General features: G+C 40.0%; 1 protein-coding gene across 1 annotated transcript in view; it reads left to right on the top strand.

Annotated features, from left to right (window-relative positions):
• Positions 1-659: 659 nt before the first annotated feature.
• The window catches only part of lamb1b (laminin, beta 1b), a 32,678-nt gene continuing 19,614 nt past the window's right edge, over positions 660-13,723 (top strand). The window contains exons 1-13 of the mRNA XM_058416667.1: positions 660-818; positions 3,000-3,166; positions 6,030-6,162; positions 7,269-7,342; positions 7,497-7,685; positions 8,460-8,523; positions 9,275-9,477; positions 9,578-9,698; positions 9,785-9,973; positions 11,440-11,616; positions 11,792-11,904; positions 11,988-12,067; positions 12,263-12,398. Coding sequence (XP_058272650.1) covers positions 788-818; positions 3,000-3,166; positions 6,030-6,162; positions 7,269-7,342; positions 7,497-7,685; positions 8,460-8,523; positions 9,275-9,477; positions 9,578-9,698; positions 9,785-9,973; positions 11,440-11,616; positions 11,792-11,904; positions 11,988-12,067; positions 12,263-12,398 — 1,677 coding nt within the window. The 5' untranslated portion in view covers positions 660-787. The remainder of the gene's footprint in view (positions 819-2,999; positions 3,167-6,029; positions 6,163-7,268; positions 7,343-7,496; positions 7,686-8,459; positions 8,524-9,274; positions 9,478-9,577; positions 9,699-9,784; positions 9,974-11,439; positions 11,617-11,791; positions 11,905-11,987; positions 12,068-12,262; positions 12,399-13,723) is intronic.

Here is a 13,723-nt window from a genome sequence, read left to right as displayed (position 1 = left end):
ATTGATTTGTTTATAGGCGGCACAGTGGCTTACTGGTTAGCACCTTCACCTCACACCTCCAGTGTCCTGGGTTTGAGTCTTGCTCCCGCTCACTGTGTGTGTGTGTGTGTGTGTGTGTGGAGTTTGCATGTTCTCCCTGTGCTTGGTGGGTTTCCTCCGGGTGCTCCGGTTTCCTCCCACAGTCCAAAGACATGCTTCTAGGCTGATTGGAGTCTCTAAATTGCCCGTGGTGTGTGATTGTGTGTGTACCCTGCGATGGGTTGGCACTCCGTCCAGGGTGTTTCCTGCCTTGATGCCTGAGATAGGCACAGGCTCCCCGTGACCTGATGATAGATCAGATAAGTGGTACAATGAAATGATTTGTTTATTGATTCTTCAGTGTCTTATCCTGGTCAGTGTCAAGGTGGAGCTGGAGTTTATCCAGGAACACTAGGTTTGAGTTTATAGCAGGGACCTAAGCAAACACTCACTCATACATTATCCTAACCTGAGCTCAGGATTAAACACTGGACAATCTTAATCTCCATACAGTCATCTTCCTTTTAAACATTTATGGACTTACAGTACAAAGGACAGGTTTGCATCCATTTTTTTTTAATCGTTGTTAGGGAACAGTTTGTTACGGAAAAACAACACGTGATTTACATGGATCTGGCAACCCTGCTCGGCCCGGGACCGTTCTCCTCGAGCTGATTGTCACGCACAGCGGTTCGACTGTGAGAGCATCCGCACTGAGAGTTATGCTGCACGAGCTTTCACAATAAACACAAACAAGCTGAAGGCAACAATGTGGATTTTACACTGGGCCGTGATTTTGGGTAAGTTTCAATAACTTTCTGTCTAAAAACGAATGCGATGAAAGTTATTAAATAACATGATAATGTCCAGCAAAGAGATGGCAACTTTTCCTCTGTTTAACAATTCGCATCTGGTGTGTGTGTGTGTGTGTGTGTGTGTGTGTGGCTGCATGTTTATGATCAGGATTAAATATCCTGGGGACACGATCATTTTATGAATTTATTTTATAATTTATCTTCATTTTCTGATTGATATTTTACGCATTAATGTTTTTCACATTATATATGTATATGTATATGTACATTATATATGTACATATATATATGTTTTTCTTATATATATATATATATATATAAGAAGGTTTGATCTCCAGTCTATTAGGCAATCTGTGCTTGGGAAAAAGCCCAGGTCTTGTTTTCTCTATAGTCGTACAAGACAGAAAACACAGGTTTAACTTATTTACCCTGATTATTTACACGTATTTACATTTTCAAATTCTGGATTTTGTTTACTTCTGTCTAAAATCTAATAAAATCCAGAGGAAGAATCTGAGAAGTTGCTAGTGCTTAAATCTAACTTCCCTCTTCTACATCCCTCTTCAGCTCGCAGATGCCCATGACTGGCTAACATCACCCTAATAAATTCCTTTAAAAAAATCCTACTGGAATTTCAGTTTATCCTGTAGGGCAGGGGTCAGGAAACTTTCTTCATCATGGCGCTCTCTTTTATTCTTTAGTAAATGCATTTTTCAGCAGAGCCATTGCAAAGACATTTTACTATTATAACAATATTAAAACAATAACTAATATTTTACTATTATAATCATAAATACAAAGACTAATGTTTTTCTGTTATAAACTGTTTTTACTATTATAACATTTCAATTACAATAACTTTATTTTGGTCCATAGACAACTGGAAACAAATAAATACACCGATCAGCCATAGCATTATGACCAGGTGAAGTGAATAGCACTGATGATCTCCTCATCATGGCCCCTGTTAGTGGGTGGGATATATTCGGCAGCAAGTGAACATTTTGTCCTCAAAGTTGATTTGTTAGAAGCAGGAAAAATGGACAAGCGTAAGGATTTGAGCGAGTTTGACGAAGGGCCAAATTGTGATGGCTAGACCACTGGATCAGAGCATCTCCAAAACTGCAGCTCTTGTGGGGTGTTCCTGGTCTGCAGTGGTCAGTATCTATCAAAAGTGGTCCAAGGAAGGAATAGTGGTGAACCAGCGACATGGTCATGGGCAGCCAAGGCTCATTGATACACGTGGGGAGCAAAGGCTGGCCCATGTGATCCGATCCAACAGACGATCAAATTGCTGAAGAAGTTAATGCTGGTTCTGATAGAAAGGTCTCAGAATACACAGTGCAGGACGGGTCAGGGCTGTTTTGGCAGCAAAAGGGGGACCAACACAATATTAGGCAGGTGGTTGTAATGTTATGCCTGTTCAGTGTATACAGCAAATAGGTAAAATGCAATATGGAATGAATAACTGATCCTTGATCTGTACATTCTCTTTCTGATATCTGCCATTAAGACAGCATGGTCATGCACTGTCCAGGGTGACAGAAGCACGTCTTTTATCCTCTGAAAGATTTTTTCCTTGTCTGGGAAATCCACCACCAGTTCATTTTCCCAACTGTATTCAATATGCATGACTTTACATATCCACTGTCACTGAAAGGTTTTCCTTGTCTTACATTCACGCGCCTTACTGCTGCTGTGTGCTCGCGCCTGCCTTCTGCTTTCACCCATGGCATGCTGGGTTTCAAAATGTCTCTATATTGCTGCTTGTATTGGTGAAACAGCTGAGACACATCTTTTGTCAAAGAGCCACATGGGTTTTCTTGAGCCACAGATTCCCAACCACTGGTATAGAATGTCTTTGTATCCTGTAACATCATGATTTCCTGTCACTGGAACTAAGAGGCACAGACATGTTCCAGAATGACAGTGCATCTGTGCAGTAAGCAAATGAGGGAATGAATCTGAAATGGGATGTTCATAAAGCATATATCAGTGTGATGGTCAGGTGTCCATATACTTTTGGCCATATAATGTGTCTGTGTGTAATTTCACATGTTTTTCCTGTTTCCATGGGGTTCCTTTGGGCACTCTGGTTTCCATGTGTGTGTGTGTGTACCTTCAATCATACATCAGTAAACCCTTTTTCTAATTGTTCTCCTGTAGCTTTGGGTCCAGCTGTCCTGGCACAGCTTCTTCCTGAGGCCAACAATATGTGTTCAGAGGGAAGCTGTTACCCTGCCACAGGTGACCTGCTGATCGGCAGAGCTCATCGCCTTACAGCCTCATCCACCTGTGGGCTCCACTCTCCTGAACGTTTCTGCAGCCTAGAGGTAACAAAAAACTGAGCACATGTGGAAGAATTATATTATGCCTTTATATTTTTTTCCATGAATTTCACTAACAAGGAGCAAAAGTGGTTAGGCTGTTTTCCTTGCACCTCAGGGTGCTTTTATAACTGCTTCCGCTCTGTGTGTGGGGTTTGCATGTTTTCCTCAGTGCTTTGGAGCTTTCCTCAGGATACTTTGGTTTCCTTCCCTAGTCCAAAGGCAAGTGTTGTAGGCTGATTGGCACCTCTAAATTGTCTGTAGTGTGTGATTGTGTGTGTGCTTGATGGGTTTGCACCCCGTCCACGATGTCTCCCACCTTGTGCCCTGATAGATAGAGTTCTATGTAACTCTATGTGTAAGTTCTGTGCTGTAATGATTGTCTTGGGTTTTAAAAATCAGTAAAAAATTATTAAACAAAAGAGAACGGATGGACGGATTTCAGTAATGGATAAATCTAATTCAAATAGTATATGTAAAGCTCAGTGTACCAAGTCTATTACAGAGATTGATTATTTATTTATTTATTTATTTATTTAGATATACCAGTTACCAAGATATTCCAAATCAGGAAGTTATTAACCTGGCATTACAAAAAATTGAGTGAAATAGAATACTTGTTAAGCTACATTAGCATTGTAGCTTCATCACAGAGCCAAAAAAGAGCCATTAGAAGATATACTGTATTTTTTTGCTGTCCCACTCGGCGTATCTTGGATCCTGCTTGTACTTCCCTTTTGCTAAATGTGTGAATTAGATCACTGTTCCTAAATCCTGAGAGCAACAGTGACACACGTCTCAAAGCAGAGGGATTCATTCATGTCAAATAAAGACTAGAAATCTGCAACTGATCTAATTCTAATCACTCTCAGCAATATGTATTTGACTTTCCCCTCTACATTATACAAGGTGTTTTGTTCTTGTTGTTGCTTTTGTCTCTATTTTCCTCTTGTAATTAGGAATCACTATTTCTGTCCACTGTAAAAAAAAAAAAAAAAAAAAAAAAAAAATCCACTTTCTGGTCAACAATCGGTCCCTTTGTAGAGTTTGTGATGTGCAGAGGATGAGAGGATGATTTCTTTCTGTCAGAATGACCCAACCGCCCTCAGGCGTCTTTCTGAGATCTCTGTCACGCTACTGTAGTCCACACTGAGAACGTTCTGTGTATTCTGAGTGAATAAGAAGGGGGTGCTGAGAAGATAAAGCTATAAATTTCAGTATGTCTGTGGTTTATGAGTCTTGTATCTGGCATGGTAGGTATGTGGACATATGCACACACACATACATAGTCGGTGGGAATAAACATATTAGACTGAGGACATTCTGAGTAATGACACCATTACTCTACCAGCTCTTACTCCACATACATAAACATACTTTAACCTACATGCAGCTAAATCCACTCCATTTACATATATTACTTATAAGTTGCCTTTTAAGTAGTTGCTGTGGGCGGAGCTAATTTCTATGCTGGAAAATTGTGCAGAAATTAGTGAGAACTTTGCACAGATATCTTTAAAAATCTTTTTGTTAGACTGGGAAAGCTATTTTCCAGTGTATACAGTGTTCCATGTTTCATTTTGGCGCACGAAAGCTATATATTTTGGGTTCCTGATCCAGTGTTTCACACATCCCTCTTTTATAGGACACCAGAAAGCCTAGGCTGTAACACTATATTTAACCAAAAACATCCTTTTACATTGCAATGTGATTTGTTGCCAGAATCAAAGGGAAAATACATCTTGTTGCTTCATCTTTGAAAGCCCCTGCTGTAGCAACAATCTAAAATCATTCCTCCTTTAGTCATGCGTGCAAGAAGTAGCAAATTGTGAACAGGAATTTAAGCCTACTGAGAAAATGTTTAGATTTCGCTTGTACATTTCTTGATATCACATTGGAAAGAAAAATGTCTTTAATCTTTGTTTTTCTTCTTGTTTTTCATTCGCTGGAATCCATGATTGTAGTATTCAGGCATTTTGAAACCTAGTTACAATCAAAAAGGAAAAATGACACCACACTTAAAGACTGCAAACTGTATTGATGAGGCTGTAGTCTGTGCCGCTAAAGCACTTGACCAAAGCATGCTATTCATTGTCTGTGTGAGGAAATCACACTTAGCTAGCAAGCTTGTAGTACTCCTTAGGCAGACTTTTGTTACCAAATGGCAGGATGTTAGTCTAAGGAAGTTTAAGAAATAGTCTAAATAAAAACAAATACAGTGAAGTACATTCATGGCTTCTGACATTTAAAGTGGCAGAATATGTTCTAAGCAGAAAAAAATAAATTTCCACATCCTAGGCTGCCAAGGAAATCAGATTAGAATCTACAGTATATGTGAAAAAAATATCTATTTTTCAAGATCAAGAATCAAATTTGTTTTCTTTACACAAGGAGAACATCTGATCCTGCTTTGGTATAATCCTTGTCTTATCTAGAAAGTGAACATGGCTAATGTAAAGATAAGTGGACGACTTAGCTAATAATTCTTAGAGCAGTGTTGTACAATACATGCCCAAGCTAACATTATTGACTTTCCGAACCTTAACATAACCAATAAACCTTTGTATTGCTTTACCTTCATACTTACATTACCTTCATATGATTTTATCTATTGTTTTTTTTTTTTTACACATCTTTTTAATTATATTAGTTGTATATTTTTATTGTGTTATTTTACTTATTATTATTCTACTCACTACACACTGGATGTAGTGTCATCTGATCCACATTTGCAAGCCTGGTATACTGTAAATATGTGTGAGCGTGAAAAATATGCGCAAGTCAGACAGTACCAGGTGCAAGACCAAAACATCTGGTGTACACATTCTTCTCCCCTGCTTCCTAAATGCTTCTCTCCATCCATCTTCAGGCTGAGAAGTGTTTCGAGTGTGACTCTCGAGAACTCTACAACGAGGTCACACACCCCAACAGCCACACCATCGACAATGTGGTCACAACCTTTACTCCCAACCGTCTCGTAACATGGTGGCAGTCTGCGAACGGTGAGTGTTCTGTGTATGTGTGTGTGTGTGTGTGTGAGGTTGAGGTGAAGATGAATAAACTTAAACATAACTAAACGTTCAAAGTGAAGTGAATATCATAAACTCACACACTAGTATTCTTAACACAGTGCTGAAGCCTTTCGATCCTGTCCTATTTCCTGTGGAATTACCCAGTGTCCCTCGGGGTGGGACCCCTGACCGGGGAAACAGAGAGAGCAAACGAGTTCAGCCAAGATGAAGAAGAGAGGAAAGGGTGGGAATGTAAAAGAAAGAGAGAAAAGGATGAGTGGTGCAGCTGGGTGTGGGAACATTTCAGACTCTTTCCCACTGAGTCTCTAGTGGCCACTTTCCACAGCACTGAAAGATGGGATTCATGGGCAGTTTTGCTCCATCACTAATTCGTGATTTATGCGTGAGCGCTGGGCAGAGAATTGTTGAAATTTTAGCTCTGGCTTCTAGAGAGAATTCACTACTTATGAGTCATAAGAAAAGTTCATCATACTATAACACTCATGTTTATCCAGGCTTAACACTCAGGCTTATCCAGAGATGCAGCTGACGGCATACATTTCATCACCAATCCTGATTGCCTGCTGATTTGATGCACACAAGAGCACTGTAACTTGTGCTTACCAATGGTAGGGTTTGGCAGTTTAGTTAGGTTCATGTATAATAATATTTTCATGGGCATAAAGCATGCCAAAATAAAAGCAATGCCACAATATATGACTACGTATCCATTTTATTAAACCAGTGAGTAACATTTTTTCCTTTTACACTTTGCGGCAGATTGAATTATCAACAATGTGCTGTTTCGATTATTTAGGGACATACAGTACACACACCAGCTAGTAGGATCCCAAGTTATGAAAGTCTTCCGGATTTTTCATTAATATTGATTATATTGCTAATAATGAAGATGAAGGTCAGATCAGGCTTCATTTTTTTCAATAAATGTGTTATCTTTTAATTTCTTGAGAACAACTACAAATGTCCTTGGTCACTGGATGTTCTTGGCCGTAGTGAAAAGAGTGAAAAGACTCAACTGGATGAGAAATTAAAACATCTTCCTGACACACACACTCAACTCTTTGTTTCTGTCTCAGGAGTGGAGAATGTGACCATTCAACTGGACCTAGAAGCTGAATTTCACTTCACACATATCATCATGACCTTTAAGGTAACAGACACTCACTAACATATAGATGACACGTTACCTCAGAGATCCCCTGCTACTGAGGAATCTGGAATATACATGTAAGTGTGTTTCATCTTTCCAGTCAGGTTTGTGCATTTTCTGTGTGTGTGTGTGTGTGTGTGTGTTCTGCAAACAGACATTTCGACCTGCTGCCATGGTGATTGAGCGGTCATCAGATTACGGCCAGACCTGGCAGGTGTACCGTTACTTTGCGTTCAAATGCTCCACTTCATTTCCACACGTATCCCAGGGACCAGTGAAGAGTGTTGATGATGTCATCTGTGACTCCCGATACTCTAATATTGAGCCTTCGACTGAGGGAGAGGTCTCTGTAACACACACACACCCTCACACACACACACACACACACAGACATTTGACTAAGGGTTTAAATGATTGTTATTGTGCCAGAATATTCTTGGAAGCTGTCATTACCATGGCAGCAAAACATGAACAACAAGGGCATGCTAACTAATAATAAGAAAATAATCATTAATAATAATAAAATAGATTAGATTTGTTTAAATAATTTGAGCACTCCTGGCCAAATTAGATGCTTATTGGTTTTTGAAGTGAAAAGCAGTAGGTAAAAGAAGTCAACCAAATGTTTCACTGATGTTTAATTGAAGTCAGGAGACTGTGACGGCCATTCCAAGAGCTTCAGCTTTCATTTCATGACAGTTTATGGTGGATTTCGAGGTAGATTTTAGACCATTGTGCTGTTGTAGAAGACCGTGACTTACAAGTAACATGTGCTGACATTTCCTTGAATTCATTCTTCTATTGAATTCCATTCTTTATCTTTCTCTGTATGATTTTCTACCACACAACCCCAAATCGTAATAGATCCAGTTGGCTCTTGATGAAAGATCTTTTCATCAGCTGCTACTGTTGTTTTTTACAACCATTTTTACAGACCACAGCCTTTTCCTCTGACTTATTTGGATATTGCTTTGCATACATAAATCAGATAAATTCTACAATGAGGTCACACATGAAATTTCCTTCTGATGACTCTTCCATGCAGACCATGTTTGACCAAGCAGCACTGCTCAGTAAATCCCTGACCCTTGGTATGTGTGTGTGTGTGTGCTTTTAGGTGATTTTCCGAGCGCTTGATCCGAAATTTAAGATTCCTGATCCCTACAGCCAACGAATTAAGAGTAAGTAGTGAAATGACTCTTTATACACAGACATCACATCTGGAACCTTAAGGAATGTGAAGATGAGGAATAGCATCCCCAAATCTCTCTAAAAAAAGCTTCAGATTTTGTCAACAGCTATGTTTATTCGCCTCTGTTACTAATCTGAATGAAAAATATGTGTATACACCCAAATAAGAATAGATTCAACTGAATGTTTATGTAAGGAATCAAACAAGATGATGCAGACTGTTAAAGGAAAATAATCAATGGTGGTATCAAACCCTAATGTTTCCAATAGCCCTTTTATACCACAGAAACTCACTTTCTATACCACTTGGGTTATAACAGTCATGAACAGTTGTCCCCTCAGTAGTCCATTGACCTTATTTTGCCAACTGATGAAAAACAGAGAAACAGGCTGATATCCTTTAGGTTAAAATGCATGCAATTTAAAACATCAGCTACTATTAGCTACTTAATCATTAGTTGCTCATTGTCATAGCAACATTAACACCAAATGATGCTCCTAATATGCACATCAGTGTGATTAGGTTTGGAGGGAATCAGTGTATTCCCTGTGATGGACTGGTGACCTGTCCAGGGTGTACCCCTGCCTTTCGCCCAATGTATGCTGGGATAGGCTCCAGCAGATCCCTGTGACCCTAATTAGGAATAAAGCAGGTATAGAAAATAGATGGATGGATGAATGGAATCAGTGTAAACCTAGCCACTGTTAATGGCTTCATGTATGTGATTTGCATCTGTGTAGACCTCTTGAAGATAACTAACCTGCGAGTGCGGATGGTGAAGTTACACACTCTGGGTGATAATCTACTGGATGGCCGAGATGAGGTAAAGCAGAAGTACTACTATGCTCTTTACGACATGGTAGTCCGCGGCAGCTGCTTCTGTTATGGCCACGCCTCTCAGTGTGCACCAGTGGATAACAGTGAGGGGGGGCCTGAAGGGATGGTAAGCCCGAGTCATCCAGAACATCTTTAAAGAAAATCCAAAAATCTTCAGTCCAATCAGCGTTGAAAGTCACTTTGTGTGTGTGCTCATGATTACACAGGTGCATGGTCTTTGTGTGTGTAATCATCACACCACTGGATTAAACTGTGAAAAGTGTCAAGACTTCTATCAAGATACACCTTGGAGACCCGCAGAGGGCCGAAACGCCAATCCGTGCAAGAGTGAGTTACACACACACACACACACACAGTTATACCCATTTTATCTGTCTAAATTTGTGTTACTGACATATGTAGGTGTGTTTCAGGGTGTGAGTGTAACCAGCATGCACACTCGTGTCACTTCGACATGGCCGTGTATGTGTCGTCGGGGAACAGGAGCGGAGGGGTGTGTGATAATTGTCAGCACAACACACAGGGGCAGCACTGTGAAAGTTGCAAGCCCTTCTACTACCTGCATCCTAACAGGGACATAAGAGACCCTAACATCTGTGAACGTAAGTAATCCTGGGTATCAGGTTGATGATGTTGAACATGCTGGAATAAATAATTGAATAATTATTTTCCAAAATGATCCCCTAAAGTGTTAATTGGCCAGTAGTAATTTTTGGGTAAATCTTTAACATTTGCAGCATTATGACCAACTTATTCAGACCAACTTACATTCATCTAATTTATACAATTGAGGGTTAAGGTCCAGCAGCTTGGTGGTTCTGGGATTTGAACTTTCTGAGCACTAGTCCAACACCTTAACCACTGAGCTACCACTTTTTCAGACAAAAAAAAAAAGTACACTGTTATAGAAGAATTAAGAGAATAAATAATAAATCACAGGATTAATGAATAGTTATTTAATACTGTATTATATAGACCCAGATAAAGACTGTGCCTAGATTCAAGTTTTAATTCTGTGCATAAGAAATCAATAATTAAATTGACATGATTGATAATGAGAGGCATGAGAGCTCCTCATAATCATCTTCCCTGAGATCATACTTTGTAGTTTTCTGTATGCACATGGCCAGAGAATATGAACAAGAATGACTTAATAAATCGCATGGTGAGAAATGTGCATTCACACTATATTCATATGCATGGTTGTAAGTAAATCTTTGGCATGGAGCTCACTGTATTATTGGTCTGTCAGCTGCTTGTGTCATCTAGTTGCTTTAGGATGTTGCTTTAGGTGTGAACTTCCTTTCTATATTCGTTTGGCATCACAGAGCTTGTTCAGTATATAGTGAAATGAAGCAACGTTCCTCCAGGACCATGGTGCTATATAAAAGGACTAAGCCACCACAACTAACTCTATCAACTTCTATCACTGACTTAACTCCTGCCAGTGGCATCCAATAGTTTTGCTGACTTCTGACAAGGATAAAAAAGCTTGATGGTTTTTTTGTATTATGCGAGAGCCACATTCAAGTGAGCTATCTGACATCTGGTTGTCTGATTCAGAAGATAATTAAATTCAGAAGTTCCTGTCATATTATGATGCTTCAGGGTGTGGCAGGTGGCATATGTTTGTGACAGCTATCAAACAATATTGTAAGGTATTGACTCTATTCCACAGCTGACTTCTCAGCCTCGACCCCATCGCTCAGGAGATGGAGGTTGACCAAAGTAACACTTTGCTTGCTTGCCTGCTTCATCTCATCTTTATAACACACCTGATGTTTTCATGACCTCTTAAGATATTAAGTCTTGAATGATCTGTTCTACAGTGTCGGAGTTGTGTGAAGTTTTCAACACAGTACCTTTTGGCAGTGAAATGATCGAAACACAGGAAGCAGATATATGGGTCAGACTGACATAAAACACATATCTTGTTGTGTATCAGGAACCACAGTCTAAACAGAGCCATTGTTATGACTGTCATGATGTTGCCTGTGCAATCCAGTGATTCGTCTCTGCTGTATATTTACGCATAAAAGTAGTCATTATAAAAATTGTGTGTTTGCAGCGTGTGACTGTGACTTACGGGGCTCGCTGAACGGCGGTGTGTGTGACAGCATGACAGACGTGATGAGGGGATTGATCGCTGGTCAGTGTCGCTGTAAGCAGAATGTAGAGGGAGAACGCTGTGATCACTGCAAACAAGGACACTACGGACTCGGACAAGACCCGCTAGGCTGCCTCCGTGAGGAAACGCTAACCCATACACACTTACACATGTGTATACACACACACACACACACACACACACACGGAGCACAGCTGTTTTTTATCTTTGTGTTATAACAACCTTGAACTATGGAATACTTCCTGTTTATTTCTGTGTGTTGGTGTGTGTGTGGGTGCACTTGAATATCCAGCATGCAGCTGTAATCCTCTGGGCACTCTTCCTGGAGGAAGGCCCTGTGACACACATACAGGAATGTGTTATTGCAAACGCCTGGTGACCGGCAGAAACTGTGACCAGTGTCAGGTATGAGAATGTTTATTCCAGGATGTATATCTAAATCAGTGAACATGTGCTTGTGTCTAAATGAGCGTCTTTTTTTGTCTCAGCCGCAACACTGGGGCCTGAGCACAGATAAGGATGGCTGTCGGCCATGTGACTGCGATCTTGGAGGAGCTCTGAACAACGAGTGAGAACAAACAGCCTTCCTCTTATCATGAGAACAACAGCATTATTTTCTCCTCAGTTTCATGTTATATTATTTTAATCTATCAACACCAGTAGCATTGCCAGTTGACATCTGTGTGTGTGTGTCTCTCTCTAACTTTCTGTCTAAATCTTCCCCTCTCTCTCTCTCTCTCTCTCTCTCTCTCTCTCTCTGTAGCTGTTCTCCACACACAGGACAGTGTGTGTGTAGAGAGCACATGTTTGGCAGGCGCTGTGACAACATAAAGCCTGGTTATTATTTCACTGCACTCGACCACTACACTTACGAGGCAGAGGAAGCAAAATTCGAACCGGTTAGTTGTACCCAGGGTATTATGGGAGTATGAGAATCACACATTTTTCATTAAAAAACTTCACACGTGTTTAATTAAAACCCCAGAGAACAACAATATATTGGTAATTATCCTGAGAAGATACGTAGCAATGACAGCAGATGTTAAATGAGATAAATCTAGTACTAATTTATGAAGTAATCTCAAAAAATAATCTTTGTTTCCTGTGACTTTTTTATGTTTTATGGTCAGGGTTGCAGTGTCGACAAGGTCGACAAGGTTTAACACAGTAGGAACAAATCCAAAAAATACACAGACAGGAAGTGAAGAGGTTGTGAAGCAGACAGGAAGTCCAAGCACTTTCAATGAAAACAATGATCAGAATGGCAAATTGAGCATGGAAGTAACAAATGAAGCAATGGTCATAAGCTCAAAGCTTACTCAGTGAATGTATTGGCAAGATCTTACATTAAGTAAGTAAGTGCATGAGCGAGTCATTTTATAGTCCATAAACAGGAAGCCATTTCGGATCAGGATGCTATATGTGCAAGCTATATCCAACAAGGGGAGCCCTCTGCTGCTGTGGAGGTGTCCTGACGTGACTCACAGAAGATCTGGAGTTTATCCTGGGAACTGGGGCAGTTTAGTGAAGTACATCTACATATTACCATCTCCCTTGGTCATTATCTCTCACCTGAAAGCAGCAACCTGCACATTTTCAGGAGAGAACTATAATCTCAGACTTGATTGAAGAATATAATCAGAGAATAGCAGCTCGCTCTCCAACCTTGGCTATGTCTTCATATCCTGTTTATGAAAATAACCACAGGAGTGGAAACACGACACACCCTCCATGAACCCAGAATTAAATCACAGATTACATGAACACACAGATCAGATCACAGACTCAGGCTTCTTAACCTGGTAACTGGGTCACTGGGGCAGTATGTACAGTGCTCTGCAGAATTATTGGCACCCTTGCTAAAGCTTTTTAATTATTCCTATTAGATTTACTTCTCTTTGCTTTTGGACCCGTGAGCATGTAAATCACAAGCACAAATTTATATATTCCTGTAAAGCTGCTTTGCAACAGTGTCCTGTTAAAAATGCTGTACGAATAAAATGTTGTGTAATTGAATTGAAACCGGAGTGGAAACTAGTCAGAGTCAGACATCCACCTTGACTATTGCAGCCTGTGTCCTCTTGTGTCATGTATCAGAACAACTGGATTAATATAATGCTGTGACTTGGTTTGTATTTCACACAATTATTATTTGGCTGATTGAGAAAAAGTATGTAGGTATCAGGTATGTAGATCTGAGCAACACGTGTTATTATTGTGTAAT

Source organism: Hemibagrus wyckioides, linkage group LG19 (genome assembly GCF_019097595.1).
Source record: "Hemibagrus wyckioides isolate EC202008001 linkage group LG19, SWU_Hwy_1.0, whole genome shotgun sequence".
NCBI classification, from domain to species: domain Eukaryota; kingdom Metazoa; phylum Chordata; class Actinopteri; order Siluriformes; family Bagridae; genus Hemibagrus; species Hemibagrus wyckioides.
This window is presented reverse-complemented; position numbering and strand designations above follow the sequence as displayed.